The sequence below is a fragment of the Dermacentor albipictus genome, chromosome 5, assembly GCF_038994185.2.
Source record: "Dermacentor albipictus isolate Rhodes 1998 colony chromosome 5, USDA_Dalb.pri_finalv2, whole genome shotgun sequence".
NCBI classification, from domain to species: Eukaryota; Metazoa; Arthropoda; class Arachnida; order Ixodida; family Ixodidae; genus Dermacentor; species Dermacentor albipictus.
In genome coordinates this window covers 56,021,765-56,038,343 of record NC_091825.1, presented here as the reverse complement: position 1 = coordinate 56,038,343, position 16,579 = coordinate 56,021,765, and the positions used below count along the sequence as shown (strand labels likewise).

At 48.4% G+C, this 16,579-nt stretch overlaps 1 protein-coding gene across 4 annotated transcripts in view; it reads right to left on the bottom strand.

Annotated features, from left to right (window-relative positions):
* Positions 1-245: 245 nt before the first annotated feature.
* Positions 246-16,579, bottom strand: part of LOC135913255 (neprilysin-like) — a 170,116-nt gene continuing 153,782 nt past the window's right edge. For all 4 annotated transcript variants that reach the window (XM_070538388.1, XM_070538390.1, XM_070538389.1 and 1 more), the window contains exons 2-4: positions 10,470-10,786; positions 8,522-9,219; positions 246-1,749 (exon numbers count right to left, since the gene is read on the bottom strand). In XM_070538388.1, coding sequence (XP_070394489.1) covers positions 396-1,749; positions 8,522-9,219; positions 10,470-10,688 — 2,271 coding nt within the window. In that variant the 5' untranslated portion in view covers positions 10,689-10,786 and the 3' untranslated portion in view covers positions 246-395. The remainder of the gene's footprint in view (positions 1,750-8,521; positions 9,220-10,469; positions 10,787-16,579) is intronic.

Genomic DNA, 16,579 nt, shown 5'->3' with positions numbered 1-16,579 from the left:
CGCAGCGCAAAAATAACGGCAACACAAGGCAAAGACGTACACAGGACAGGCACTGAACTGACAACTCGCTTCTCTGTCTTGTGCTGCCGTTATTTGTTGTGCTGCATTTACTACGACGATCAACCAACTCGTCCAGTTTTGCACTAACGCCGTTCATTTCCAGAACAGAAACAAAGCGTTGGTCCAGGAAAATAATTATGCTCAGTAAGATGCACTCCTTGCCGCTAAATCGAAAGGAAACTTCCTGAAACAGCACAAACACTTTATGCATCAAACACATGAGAATCGCAGCAAAGAAAAGAACGACATAGGAATGTTTTTTCAGCGTGGAACGCATCACACGCAAACGCACATAACCCATGTTCACGCCTACAGCGAAGCGCCGCAAGGTGCGACTACAAGGCTGAGAAAAATTGGCACTCCTTGCGCATCGTTAACGTCGAATTCGCATCGCATTGAAAAGTTCGCCAAAAATATATCGAGTGCTTCGAGAGTCCCTTGCAGTTGTCCAAACCCCAAATAGTGTTCTTCTTAGCGCACAACAAGCGACAAAGGGTCATGAAGAACACCTTTTCTTCGGTGAGTTCGCTGGTCAAGTTGAATTGGAAAGTCTTCCGGAGGTGCTCCATGAAGACTGAATGCACGACCTGCAGTCCCACGATGGACGACACTCGCACTGTGCCAGCGCATTGTTCCTTTTCTTTGAGGGCTTCGGCGGAGCGTGCAGACAGCCAAGATCCGGATTCGTCGTAGCTTCCGTTGGGATGCACGTAGTGCTTGTGCTCGTCGATAGCGCTCAGCAGATAGGCCGCGAACAGCCAGCCGAGACCGCCGTAAAGCATTCCCGGAGTGCCGCGCACCGAATACAAGGGTCTTCTGAGGGCCGTGATGGCGATTCCGACGGAGTTTTCGAACGAGTCGTACACCATAAGGTGAGGGGTGAAGTTCGGCTGCATCACAGACACTTCGTCTCGGCGGGTTCCGGTCAGCAGCTCGTTGAGGCACTTGCGTGCGCTTATCCAGAAATGCACGAATGATTTCCCACCTAGTGGACAGCCGGCGTAAAGATTTTCCACCACGAGCGCGTTATCGAAGGTTTCCGACGGCCACAGGTGCACAACGCTGGATTCGAGCTGCAGCCTAAAGAACTCCCTGCCAGCCTTGTCCAGCCACGTCATCCTGCTCACGCCGTCGAGGGATTTCTGCTTAAGGACCCCAAGGAGGGAGTTAACCATCGTCTTGCCCTCCTGGGTGAGTCGCGACGCGATGTAGAGACGCGCCAAGATGGGGTGGTAGACTGCATCGACTTGCGCCGCGCAGAGCAGACCCAAGTACGGCCCTGCGAGATTCGCGCCTCCCAAGATGTCTTCGAGCAGCGCCTTGTCGATCGCGAGCGCGTACATCTGGACGAACTGCCACGACAGCTGCATGAGCGCTTCGTCGTTGCCATGCTTCCTCACAAAGTCACTCAACCTCAACAGGGCCACGGTGTTGGCGCTGAGCACTTCGTCGGCGTCCGATAGTGGGACGATGTCCCTCAGCGCCTTCACCCAGATGTCAGCGCTTGCGTAGGACGCGTGTCCTTCGGATATGCGGAACAGCGACACATTCGTGTAGGTCCTTCGTGTAGCCATCTCATTCATGTTGGCAACGGTGTCGCCTTGTATTTGGGCGCTTTTCTTGATGGTGAGCTCAACGTCGGGACCAGGTTCGCGACCCACAATGAAACGATAGATGAGTCTCCAGTACCTGCACATATCCACCACAGAAAACCCCTGCAAAATTCCGTTTACGTAGGAGACGCGTGTATGCTAACCTGTTGTCATCACATGCTGTGTTATCCCTACTGTGCTAGACACTTCTTGTAGCTTGTTCAACTGGGACAGGGCTACCAGGAGGATTGATATTGCGAATGGTTCACAGTGAGCGAACACGGGAAACCTCAAGGCTGAAGATAACTCTTCGACAAGGAGATTTGTAAGCGGACAAGTACCAGGTAAGTCTCCTTGTGGAAACATCGACCCCAGCTCAAAGCTTCTCTTGATCGTCCTCTCCGGATCTCGCAATCTGAATCGGGCTATGCTAGCTTTTACTTTTACCGTGGACCATTGGGGTTCCAGAATGGCTTCCAAGGGAAAAGAAGTGCATTCGAGGACAGCAGAAAATTAGGTGGTATGATGAGATAAAGAAATTTTCAGGCACGGCTTAGAATCAGTCAACACAAAAAAAAATGGGGGGGGGGCCGGATTCGAGATCCCTGGAATGGGACTTCTTCCTGCAGTGGGCTATAAATAGCCTGATGATGACCTTAAGTGCGATGTAGTGCAGTTATGCCTAGAGACTTGGATTCTCCTACTCTTCGCTTCACCGCAATGTTGGCTTGCACACCCAAACAATGTAGCATGTAGCATAAAGCAAGGCTTTCATGGGTTACTGGGCATGCACAGCAGATTGCTCCGATGCACGACCGCGATCTGTGCACTAGCGCACCGTGGAGCACAGCAATTCGAGGCCACGAACCCCTGCGTTCACAGATAGCAGTACCAATATCGCATAGGACATGCACATAGGAAATAAGAAATTAAATTATGGGGTTTAACGTGCCAAAAACACTTTCTGATTATGAGGCACGCCGTAGTGGAGGACTCCGGAAATTTTGACCACCCGGGGATCTTTAACGTGCACCTAAATATAAGTACACGGGTGTTTTGCATTCCGCCCCCATCGAAATGCGGCCGCCGTGGCCGGGATTCGATCCCGCGACCTCGTGCTCAGCAGCCCAACACCATAGCCACTGAGCAACCACGGCGGGTGGGTCAGAGTTTCTTCACACTTTGTTAAATGTTTTAGTACTTAAACACAAAAACGCACTGTTTATTGACAATTATTGCCGCACAAAATCCGCGCAAAATGCATCTGCGCCTTCAGGTTTCATCCTCAAACAAGTGACACAAAGGCTCGTCCGTACGGAGGAAAATACTGTTTCAAAGTCGTGAAACGGCTTGACGTCGGGTGATCACGGGAATCCAATCAGCTTGCGCGTCAGTGCAATTTTTTTTAGTTGCACAATGCGCACATAACCTTGTAATTATTAGGTGGTCGCCAACCCTTTCGCTGTTTACAGACATAGGCCCTTTACGGCTTCCGGTTTTGCTCACTGGCGTAGCCCGCTAAATGTAGCGAGCAATTTTGGCGACGATATCGAGCAGTACGAGTTCGTTAAAATCTAAGCCCGCCAGTTTCCAACCCGTTTCCTCTGTACATAACGACAATTTTTCAAGTGAACGTTGCCGTAAGTTATCCGAAAATGTGTATGTATTAGTCTTGAGGCACAGAGCGCATGTCTCTAATCTCCAAACTTAGAAATAGACTTTCCGCGCAGTCAAACAACTTAAAAACGCTCGCGTGGTCCGGCGCAGTAGACTGATATGGTCCGTGGCCGGAAGTTTCTTCGCGCTGCACTTTCGCTGCTGTTATCAGACGAGTTCCTTGATAATTTGTGTGGACAATTTTCAAGCGAACCTTGTATTGGCTCACAAGTTTTGGTGGCAATGAGATTGTCTCACTCTCTCTGATTTTGTATTTGACGCTCATTTTTGGTATAATGCTTTCTATACCAGTCGCATACTTAGTGGCAAGCTTCCTAGTTTATGCTCCTCCACTATGAGTCAGCGTTTTCCTGCAAAAAAATTCAAACACTTTCGCAACTTGTTTACGTTCTTTCCCCATAATCCTGATTCGTTCTAAAGAAATCAATTTTACTCTGAGTTTCCGTCACTTCAATACTTGTCCAGCTCATAGCATCCTGTACAGACTCATTTGTAGCCTTACCGTGAGCTCCCAGACCGAGGGAGGTGTTTCGGTGACGTTTGGATATCATCGAGTCGCGATTGTACCCCTGACTTCAATTAAACAACCAAACTTCCGAATCTGAGTCCTTCAACCATTGCGCCTTTCCACATACCGCGGAACAAATCATATCTACTGTATCCCCATAGCGCTCTGTGCTTCGTTATGGCCGGATTTCTGTTCCTCTTTGCTGTTATTGTTTTTTTACTGTTTCCATTTATCTACTGCCTTTGTTTACCCATATAGCAAGGTAATTGTGTTCTTTTGCCCAACGCATTTCTTGATCTGTATTGACACTATCGGTTGACTGTTGTCATTGAGTACTATAAAACTAGATTTTTTATCGCTAAATTTCAACCCGAAATTCTCACCTTCCTGTCCATAGATATCAGCCAGACGTTGAACATCACTTTGCTTGTTACCTAGCAACACAATGTAGTCCGCATAAAACAAACCGGGAAGCTGCTGCTGTACTACTTTATCCGCCTGTTTGTATGAGAGATTAAACAAGATATTACTTCCTCTTAGCGCCCTTTCCATCCTCACCGTGTGCATCATTAACAGGAATGGGATAATGGGCACCCCTGTCTGAGTCCCTTGTTAATATCAACTTTCTGCTAGCTCCTCATCCCTTCTCATCGAACGCAAACTGTATTTTCTAGATAAATCTCCATCGAAAGCAGTAGACAATCATTGCCTAAGCCTTCCCCTTTTAAAATATCCCACAAAATGTTGCGGTCTACGTTGTCATACTCTCCGGTAATGTCTAAAAAAGCTGAATCTAACGATCTCCTTTTCTATATTTCCCTACACTCAGTGAGAACAAATAAGTAATCATCAAGACGTCTACGATTCTGAAGTTCACCCAATATGCCATCATGTTCTGCCCAGGCTTGCAGCTTTAATTTAATCGCCTGTTTTAACTTAACCGGTGCTGAGGCACTGCAGCACCGCGTGGTGGCTGAGCTTCAGCGCGCACACACTTCACCGGGTGAGGGGCCCGTTAAGCAAAAAGTGCTCTCAACTGTCACATGCATAACATTTAAAAGGGTTCGATTTACCTGCGGGCAATAGAAATTCAGCAGGACTTGAGAGCGGTATATCTGGTATTCCGTGACTTACATACTTTAAGGTTTAGGGAGACGACAGCAAGAAGACAGACATGTGCTGTCGTCTCGCTTGCGCTTCAAGTTTGTTGAAGTGAAATTCTTAATGCAACTGTTCGAAAGAAACGGCTCAGCTGCACATTGTGAAATCTGCCGTATGTTCGTTTTACTGCGAGCTTTCAATCTGCATGCGTACGTGCAATGGCATAGCCGAGTGGCTGTGGCGTTATCCGGCTGAGTGTGATACCGCGGGTTGGGTCACCGGCAGCATTCCAGCGAGGGTTGGGTGAGCGAACGTTCGTGCCCCGCGCGTTGAGCGCAAGTCAAGAAAGCGCAGGCAGTCTTACTTTCTATGATATGCGGAAAGGTTTGTGCATGTTTCCTTCATCAAGCTTACAACCAAGAGCGCTATAACGTAAAGGTAGGCCCTATAACGTAAAACTATTCCAATACGTCTTTATTCTAGTGTCCTGACGTCAAACTTGCCTTACCACAGACGCAAGCATCGGGCGGCGACCCGCAGGGCTGTCTGAATAGACCAATAAAACACTCTCCTCGTTTATAAGCGGTAGATTCTGTTTGCTTTAAAAATGAATAACATTACCTACACTGAGCCGCTTGTCTTATCTAATTGGCTGAAAAGAGGCGAGGAACACACTCAAGTGGAGAGGGATTTGATGGGGCCGAGCCAGCGCGCTGAAAATCGATAACCGGATGAAGAAGGTCGTGTCGGCATCTACGATTGGTCCACTTTCCCTTACTTATCTTGCGGTGGCTCGTTGACAATCGCGGCGGCATGCAACGGAAACTTAATGACGGTATGTAGCGGAAGGTTAAGAATGCCGCTAAAACAGATCCTCAGCGAAGAATAGTTGGCAGAATGAGGTTGTAAATATGCTGAAAGTGCTCGAAAACGTTACATGGCCACTCAAGTAGATTTATTGTATGCAAATAAACCCATGCTCTAAGGCTGGTGTGAGTAGCCAGTGTCTGAGCCATCGGCGTCAGCCATTTCTTATTCCTTTCGGAACGGGGCAGCCTGCGCCTATTCAGAAGAAAACTCAGTTTTGTTCGGCATATTAATGCATCTTTAACGCGTACACGTCACTTTGACGTGGTGAGTTCTCGCAGTTTCGTGATGTCACGTGACAGGCAGGTGAAGTAAGTGTCGCCCGAAACCTTTTGGCCAATAGCCGAGCGCTAATGGTGAAAAGGCGTTGAATGATAAATAGCTATTCCTCTTTTGTTCTTTCCAGTCATGCGTAATCAGTGTGTTCAGGTCGTATCAGACGGGGAGCTATCGCGGTTTTTGTGACGTTGCGTGACAGACAGGAGAAGTGGGGGTGGTCCAAAAAAGTTTGACCAATGGCGGAGGGCTGATTGCAGAATTGGAATAGAAAAGTTTGGAATAGCTTCACGTTATAACGCCCCTGTTCCAAACTTTTCCAATTCTGCAATCAGCCCTCCACAAGTGGTCTAAAAATTTTCGGCTACACCCGCTTCGCTTGCCTGTCAAAAGACGTCATGAAAACCACGATAGCTCCCCATCTGATACGAGGCGTAGATACTGCTTATGCATGATCGGACCGAACAAAAGAAAAATAGTTATTTCTGATTCGACGCCTTTTTGTCATTAAGCCTCTGCTATGGGTCAAATGTTATCGGGCTGCACACACTTCACCTGCCTTTCACGCAACGTCACAAAACCGCAAAAACTCACTGTGTCAAAGTGATGTGTACGCGTTAAAAATGGGATAATATGCCGAGCAAAACTGCATTTTTTTTCTGAATTGCCACAGGCTACCCCGTTCCGAAAAGAATAAAAGATGGCTGCCGCCGATCGCTCAGGCACTGCTTACTCGCACCTGCCGGGAGCATGGGTTTATTTGCGTATAATAAACGTTTTCGCGTGACCGTATAATGTTTTAGAGCTCTTTTCGCAAGTTTACAACGTCGCTCTGCCAACACTCCTTTGCTGAAGGTAGGTTTTAGAGGCATTCTTAACCTTCCGTTGCAAGCCGCCGCAATTTTAGATCATCCACCGCAAGCTAGGTAATGGGAACCGGACCAATCGCAGACGCCGGCACCACCCTCTTCATTCGGGTAAATATTTTCAGCGTGCTGGCTCGGCGCCATAGAAATCTCCCGCACTTAAGCGTACTGCTCGCCTCGTGTCAACCAATGATATAAAAAACTGCTCAATGTGGGCAATACTATTCGCATTGAAAGCGAAAAAAAAAGTGACCTCCTTTAAGCGAGGAGTGAGTTTGATAGGGCTTTTCAAATAACTCTGCGGATTACCTCCCAATGCTTGCGTTGCTGGTTACGTAAATATGACGTCAGGGGATTGAAATAAAAACAGTTTGAAATAGTTTTACGTTATAGGGCCCCAGGTCTGAACGTCCGCTCAAGCGATCCCGCCGCGGCAGCTTTCATCGACAATCACGCCGATGTGCGCGTCACTTTTGTTCCTTTCTTTCTATTTCTCCGAACAACAAACCATTACAACAGAAAAACTGCTAATAGTTGATTTCATACTGATGACTAGCGAAAGCACGTATAGGAGTTTAATACAGTTGAATATGCACTGTGCGTATCTGGTTGATGTTGCGACGTGTAGAACGAAGGTGAAATGCAAGGAAAAAAGGAAGAAGACACTGTCGCCACAGGGCTTCGCGCTAATTGCGTTGCTCAAGTACTATTGCGAAGCAAGAAAGACACGCGTACGTAAGAGAACAGACACCACGCTCGCCTTACGTTCGTGTCTTTTTCGTTGCGCAATAATACTTGAGTAATGGATTACCAACTTGGCCCAAAATGCTGCTCTCATTGAGCTAATTGCGTGTTCGCAGAAAAAACGCTTCAATTTAGAAAGAAGCGCCCTTATGTGCTCGTCTTGCAGAAACCATGGCATCATGATATCACAGATTGGCGAATACCTTATCCACAGCGTTTAGGGCACCGTAAAGTATATAGATGTGGAATTCTGCGAGCACTAATAGTTTCGAAACAAATTCAACCGACAATTGCGACCTTCTTAATGCGAAATTTGAGCGCAGCTCTATGCGTGTTTTCCTTTCGCGATAAGTTGGCAGGCGCGGAAAATCTGTCGCGTGCGGTACGTTGCCAAGGGAACAAAATGTGGCGCGACTGTCTCGCTAATCGGGAGATCGCGAGAGGTAGCGCGTGGGTGAGGCGTCGGCGGGATTCACAGCAGCCGCCTCAGACAAACCTCCGCTCATGCAGCGCTTTCTTTCCATAGAGACGAGACGTGCTACTATTGCGCCATCTCGTGTCCATCGTTTCTGCACAGCCCGTATTGCGTACGTTTCAACACGTTTTTCTTCTCGCGCTTCCGCTTTATCCTCCTCCGCCGCTTTCCGCATCCTACGCCTCCGCTTTTATCCTCACGCTCTCTTCGCTATCGCTGTCTTTCACCTCCCGCTTCGCTCCGCGATGCTTTTTTTCTTCGCTATGCACGTCTGCTTGGTCGCGAGGTCTAAGAGCTGTACTTAAAAAAAAAATAACCTATTTCCAGACGGTATCAAGAGAGAGCGAGAATGCACCTTGCGTAGCTGCCGCTAGCCATGACGTGCTCGTGCATGGCTGTAAACAGGCGCACGTCACTCTTGCGAGCCGGCACTAGGAGGAACCGCCGTTTGCCGGGTGTAAACGGATGCTTGAGCACACGGACGCGCAGCCACAGAGACATCTCCCAGTTGGCGGCCAAGTCCATGAGCACGCTCAACGCCTGGGCACCGTTGCGCGGTCTCTCGGGCCAGGACAGTCTGCGCTCTTTGAGGAAGTCGAGAAACCAGCGCTTGTCTGCGTCGCTTGCCCCGCTGCTCTCGATGCACGCCGTGTACATGGCCAACGGTTTCGCCACTACCGAGGCCATCTTGGCGCCCTTCTCCAGCAGCTCGATCAATCCGTCCAGCCAGGCGATGCTGAGGTCGTCGAGCGCCGTCTGGACCACTCTGGGAAACCGGTCGTCGGGCTTCCACGTGGAGCAGACGTACGCGTCGAAGTCTTGGCACGGGTCGATGCTACGGTTGAGGCCGCGCGTGAGAAGCGCCGCGTGGTCGCGACAGTCGCTGGTGTCGCACCAGCGCGACACTTCGCCCTGCGGCTTCGTCGAAGGCAGCATCAGCGACAGCAACGTGAACGCGCACACTACTGCGAGCGCGAGTGCGGTGACCGTGATGAGCCTTTTCCTGTCGTCGGGCAACCGGGATGCATTACCAGAACCGCGCGCAGAGGCATCCTGCGGGTGGTGCAAGAACCGATGATATCGCTCGAAATGCGATCCAATGTAGCCAGTTTGTGGTGACGCTGTATTCAGGCCACAACGAGGTAACTAAACTCTGACGCATTACGTACCAGAACTAAATCAAGAAAGGGGCTGGCAGATGGAATAGCACACTGTGGCATAAATTTTGTAAACAGGGATAACGTGCCTCAGAAAGGCTGGCCAACGTTTCGATAGGAGGACGTACCTTCGCCAAAGGCGGCCTCGTCATCCTCGGCATGTTAGTTTTATACAGTTAGTGCAGTGACGTCACGTTCGGGTGTTGTCGCTCGCGGCTGGTTTTAAAGGGACATTGGCCAGCCTTTCTGAGGCACCTTATCTGCGTTTACAAACTTTATACCACAGTGTACCAGAACAAAGATTTGATTATGAGGCGCGCCGTAATGATGAATTCCGTGTTCTTTACCGTGCACACAAACCATGGTACGCGGACGTTTCTTGCATTTCGGCCCCATCGAAATGGGGCCTCCGTGGCCAGGATTCGCAACGCGATAGCCACTCAACAACCACGGCACAATCACCGCAAAACTAAGAGTGCGACTCTATTGACGACTATTTTAGATTATGTCTTTAGGAGTCATAGTTCTTTTCACTACTGCTGTGTGTTCTTTCGTGCCGGGACAACCTTTGGGATTCCCAACGAACCTGTAAAAATCGGCTACCGATTCACCTCGTGTTCCATGGCTGTTCCTAAAGATTAGCTGTAAAAATCAGATGGCACCTAAGCACTTCTTATGAGTTGTGAATTCGGAAACATCAATATCCAATTGAACGACATTGAGTAGTCCTTCGAGTTCGTGCTCCGTGCTGCCCGAGCCAGCAAGAAGCAGCAGCAGCCTGCGGGGCCAACGCCACATACCATCGACGCGGCGATGCCCATTGGGCAACGCGTCGTGGCTACGCCCGCTCCCCTACCGCAACATCCGGCGCGCTATCGGGGCAACAGCCCTTTCGGCCATTCTACTACGTCGAGCGGCGCTGAACGTACCCCGTGAACCTACCGCGTGCGGTCGGGCTGGCTCATCCCGACTGTACGCTCGCTCACCGTGACCCGATGGTAACTAACTGAACTCGACGGGACGATTACAGTCCGCCAAGCAGACTCGACCCACCACCGTCAGGTTCACGCAAACCCCCGAGTGACGAACGAAGATCTGCGAGTTTCGCAGGCGTCCGTAGAAAAACGCGAGACGAGGCACACTCACCGTGTCTCGCGGCGGCGAAAGGACGTTGTCGGGTGCTCCAGGGGTGCGCGGTGACAGCGGGTCGGCGGCGATGTCCAGTCCCTGTCTGCACCCGTCGGGCAGCCCCGATGGCGGGCTGTGCGAGTACGGCGCGGGGCGCGCTTGGGGACCGCACTGCTGCTGCTGACTGTTTTCGGGCTCCACGAACGTCGAACCTCCGGGGGACGAGGCTTTTTGCATCTCCGCGGTGCTGCTAGAAGAGATGGCTTGCTCACCACGATTCCTCTTCTTCTTCTTCTGTTCGCTGTGTCACGTGGTACGTGCAACAACGCGCGAGCCTGCGAATAATGATTATTAGCCTCTACGTATACGAGCATCATGCTCCCTCTTAAAGCTCGAAAATTTCACATAATAAATGGGTCGAAGAAAAAACGCAGTTAATTCCTAAATCAGTCATTTTGGTAACACGCCCAAGACAGCGCGGATTAAAGGACATCGCAACAGCGACGTTCCAAATTGAGCTATGCAATGACTTATTGAGTGCCTCACTGATTTATTCATTGCGTTAAATTATAAAGAATAATGCGTCAGCTTATGTGAGAAGCGACAGAAAAAAAAGGCATAGCAACGCGAACTATGGGAAGGATTAAATTTTAATGGAATGATAAGAGAGTTACCTGGAGGATGTTGAGGCATAATCCATGTTTATATAGATGCGACAGGAGCGCGTGACATTTGATAGCGCATCAGGGCACTACGCGAAAATGTTTACATGTGGCACATCCTCCTTTCATTTAGTTGTTTATTTATTTATTTATTTAGGTATTCTGTCAGCTACCGTGTAAGGCTATCAGAGGGATGGATATAATGCCACATTTAAATATACTCCATTTTCATACAACAGCAGCACTAGCAGTCCTTATAACTTCCACATAAAACAAAAAAATATATATATAGCATAGCCGGAAGAGGGCACAACCTACACGGAAAATATAATACAGGAGAAATAGCAATCCAGGTGGAGGATCAGAGAACATTAAATCATTGATTTCATCATCATTGAGTCATTTATTACTCTAACGAAACACTTAAGGATGAACTAATCTCCCCGCCATCATACATATCGTCACGCACGGATCATCGTTTTAAGGTTGAAGTTCCAACTTGTCGCACCAACGTTTATTTTGATTCCTTTATACCAAGAACGACGAATGACTGGAACCGCCCCCCTGCCTCCATCACTGCCATTTCTGAAGCCACCAACTTCAAGAATATTGTTAATGAATTTGCAGTAATCACCACTCCTCTCTGTAATGCCTCCGGGCCTTGAGAGTATGACAATAAATAAACAATAAATAAATAAATCATCATGCGATTGTCGTCCCACACTCGCCGTCCTCCCCATTGTCCTCATACCGTTGCCATGCCATCATCGTCCTACCGTGTCATCCTTCATTCGCTGCCGTACCGTCCTCGAGGTCTCGAGGTCGTTACATAGCTGCCATTCTAATTTCGATATCATACTCTCGTTACGTCGTACGTCACCTGCACTCCAACATTGTCCCACAGTCGACGTCACACTGTTATCGTGATGTCGTCGTCGCCACGCGGGCGTTTTACCATATTCATCGCTTTAGTGACGTCATCCTATTGTCGAGATGCCGTCGTCGTAATAAGCCTTCGTCAGTGCATCGGTGTCATTGCTTCTTCGTCACTCCATGTAATTACGCTGTCGTCAACCACGCGTCAACCAAGCCGCAGTTGTCATGCCATCATTGTAATGCCATTGTGGTCATGCCATCGCCATCGTTCCAGCTTCCTGACACGGTTGTCATCATACCGTCGTCGTCGCGCCACCCTCGTTATACACTCTTGGTCATCCCTCTTTGCTCGTGTCGTCATCGCCACGTGGTCGTCGTTATATAACTGCCTCCATTCAAGGCTCTTCCTCTCATTATCGGCGTGCCATCGTTGCCATATCGCCTTTGTCGTTCCATATCGCCTTGACGTCATTCCTTCTTCGTCAGCCCATCGTCGTCACGGCACCGGCATCATACAGTCGCCGTCATGCTCATTAGCAGCCTTGGCAAGTGACTGCCATGGCGAAATGGTGCGATACCAAAGTACGTTGTATACAGCTGAAGCAACGGAAAATCCCAGAATTACAATTACAGATGTTAAATAAATCTCACTTCAGGAATGCAATGTGCCACTGCGTTTCGGGATCGAGTCTCGACCGCGGCGGCCGATTTTCGAAGGGGTGAAATGCCAAAACACTCGTGTACCGTTCATTGGGTGCACGTTTGAACCCCAGGTTGTCAAACTTATTCCGGTTTCCCTCATTATGGTGTGCCTCACAATGAAATTGGGGTGCTGGCAAGAAAACCGCAGAATTTAAAACATTGCTCGAATGCTAAACACTTTACCAGCGACAGTCATCATCAGCGGAGTTATGCCGTCTAAGTCAAGAATCTAGGTGCCCCAAGGGCTGATAGCTTAGTGTGAGCTGTGTTCGCGCCACTTAGTTCACGTTGAAGCGAGAGGCACACGAAGGTCAATTTTCTCGCTCCTTCTGCCGCTCTTTCTCGCGCCAACGTGTTCACAGGGAGCGTCCACGGTTGTCGAGGGTGATGTGTTTGTTTGCCTGTGCAAGCGTGATGCCACGCTTGCTAATTTAGTGAGCGAACATTTACGAGCTTATACAGCTGGTTAAACTGTTATCATTACTTTGTATCATCATCATCATCATCATCATCATCATCATCATCATAATCATCATCATCATCATCATCAGCCTGGTTACGCCCACTGCAGGGCAAAGGCCTCTCCCATATTTCTCCAACAACCCCGGTCATGTACTAATTGTGGCCTTGCCGTCCCTGCAAACTTCTTAATCTCATCCGCCCACCTAACATTCCACCGCCGCCTGCTACGCTTCCCTTCCCTTGGAATTTAGTCCGTAACCCTTAATGACCATCGGTTAACTTCCCTCCTCATTACATGTCCTGCCCACGCCCATTTATTTTTCTTGATTTCAACTAAGATGTCATTAACTCGCGTTTGTTCCCTCACCCAATCTGCTCTTTTCTTATCCCTTAACGTTACACCTATCATTCTTCTTTCCATAGCTCATTGCGTCGTCCTCAATTTGAGTAGAACCCTTTTCGTAAGCCTCCAGGTTTCTGCCCCGTAGGTGAGTACTGGTAAGACACAGCTATTATACACTTTTCTCTTGAGGGATAATGGCAAGCTGCTGTTCATGATCTGAGAATGCCTGCCAAACGCACCCCAGCCCATTCTTATTCTTCTGATTATTTTCGTCTCATGATCCGGATCCGCAGTCACTGCCTGCCCTCAGTAGATGTATTCCCTTACGACTTGCAGTACCTCGCTGCCTATTGTAAACTGTTGTTCTCTTCCGAGACTGTTAAACATTACTTTAGTTTTCTGCAGATTAATTTTTAGACCCACTCTTCTGCTTTGCCTCTCCAGGTCAGTGAGCATGCATTGCAGTTGGTCCCGTGAGTTACTAAGCAAGGCAATATCATCAGTGAATCGCAAGTTACTAAGGTATTCTCCATTAACTTTTATCCCCATTTCTGCCCAATCCAGGTCTCTGAATACCTCCTGTAAACACGCTGTGAATAGCCTTGGAGAGATCGTATCTGCCTGCCTGACGCCTTTCTTTATTGGGATTTTGTTGCTTTCTTTATGGAGGACTACTGTGGCTGTGGAGCCACTATAGATATTTTTCAGTATTTTTACATATGGCTCGTCTACACCCTGATTCCGTAATGCCTCCATGACTACTAAGGTTTCGACAGAATCAAATGCTTTCTCGTAATCAAAGTATTCAATTACTTTGTATAGCTGTCTAAACATTTCTTATTGCAATCGGTGCTTGAACTTTCGGGCGAAACTGCCAATTTTTTTTCGTTCCATTGTTACTTTGCGGCCCTTGAATTGTTCTGTTGGTTCTTTGTAAACTCCAAGTTTCTGTACCATATCTGTACACCGGTAGAAGGCAATGATTGTAAATTTTTCGTAACAGCTATAGTGGTACCTAATTACATGGAAACAAATGTTCCTGTTGTAAATATGTGCGTCTGAATTCGACTATTTGATATTGAGTACTTGGTATACGTATTTGATTCGTACTCAGGGAAGTTTATATTCGCTCACCTCCTATTCAATAGATAAGAAAAGAATGGGTCAGTGTGCATAGCGTTGCTGCGCCTCTGTGAGTGAGCATGACAAGAATGCGACAGGGCGGCCGTCTTGAACAAGCACGGTACCGACTCCCATTGGGCTCGTGTTGACCGAAAGGGTGCCCAGCTTATTCCATAGAAGAAGCACAGGATTCGTGCATTCGCTAAGCGCTGACGTAACATTTCGTAACTTCGCTGCTGAGCCTCAGTCAAAACCTATGCAATGTCTTTGCGCAGCAATGTTCTCAGTGGTGCAGTCACGACGGACACGTTAGGAATAAAACCTTGCAGATAATTCATCATGGCTAGACAGACTTGGAGTTCCTTACCGTTCTTTGGCTCTTTCATTTCCAGTATGTCCCTCACTCAACTTGGGTCTAGGCGGTGGCCTTCTGTGCTAAAAATGTGCTCTAGGTGGCGGACTTCGGGCTGCGAAAATATGCATTTTTTTAGGTTAAGCATGTAGTTGTTTTCGAGACGGCGTACCAACAAAAGTGACAAGTAGTGGCCGTGCTCCTCCTTTGTGCGGCACCAATGTAGTATGTCATCCATTACCACGGCTATGCATGGTAAGCCTACCAGCAACCGATGCATAGCTACTTGGAAGATTTCTGGAGCTGACGCAATGTCGAAGGGCATCGGAAGAAACCAACAGCGTCCATTTGGCGTGCTCATCCTACTGAGTTTACACCTTGATTTCGAGAGGTTAACTTGCCAAAGTCCTGAGGACGCGTCGAGCGTTGAGAAGTACTCAGCTTCGGACAGCTGCGAAACTGCGTCTTCTAGGGTTGGCATTAGGTAATGTTCGCGCAGCAGCACTTTAATAAGCGCCGTAGGGTCCAGGCAAATTCTAACATCGTCCGTCTTCACAACTGTGACCATGTGGCTAGAAGACTCGGTAGGCTTGGTTACCTTTGTGATGACGCCTTGTGCTTCCACACTCTAAAAACTAAGAGAGTGCCGGGCACTCCCTTTGAGGGAGTAGCGGCTTGTCCCATATTTCACTCTCTTTTCGAGAGTAGATCGACCCTCTTTGAGAGAGAGTAGGTCAACTCCTGTTGACAGAGTTCTGTTACTCCGCCGCAAGGGATTGCTAGTACTCTTCTGCAGAGTGATAATACTCTTCCCACAGGGAGTGCTAGTACTCTTCCGCAGAGTGGTAATACTCTCACCGTAGGGGTAATGGCACTCCACCAGACCGAGTACTTCTACTCCCCCAAACAGAGTGCAACTACTCTTCCCAATACCCTCTTAGCGAAGTCCTGGCCACGCATGCAGGCAGGAAATCAGATCAAATTAGGGTCGCTGATACACCGTTCTCTAGGCGGCTCCTCAGACTCAGTGGCCCAATTCCAAGCGGCCTTCAGAATAGGCGTGAGCAATGTTATGCAGGATTTTAAAGTCATTTTTCCTGGCTATTTGCTGCCTACCATGAGTCGTGACGGCTCGTAATCGGCCTATGCGTATGTGTCCCGAACGCCACTGCGGAGAAAAAAAAGCTAATTCACATTTAATCCGCAAATAGTTTCGCATATTTCACAATCAGGAGACACATAATCTAATTAGAACACAACAGTCGACGGAATCACACACTTATGGAGAACCACATTGCTCTATACATCACGTGGATTCGAACCCACGTACACTCGCATCTATACAATTCAAAGCACACATCCTAACCATTACACCACAAAGCCACCACGCTCAGTCATGTTGTTTTAGAGCTTATATACATAACAAATGTATTTGAGGAATCGGCTGCGGTGGTTGGAGTTTCTCTGCAGTGTGCTGTGCTGTTGTGTACTGGAATACGTTTGCGTTTGCATCATTTCCATTCCTTGCTACGACTAACGGAGGAATACAACGTAGACGACGACGTGAGAACTATTCACGGCTTGTCGTCACCCCAGGAAAATAACAAAT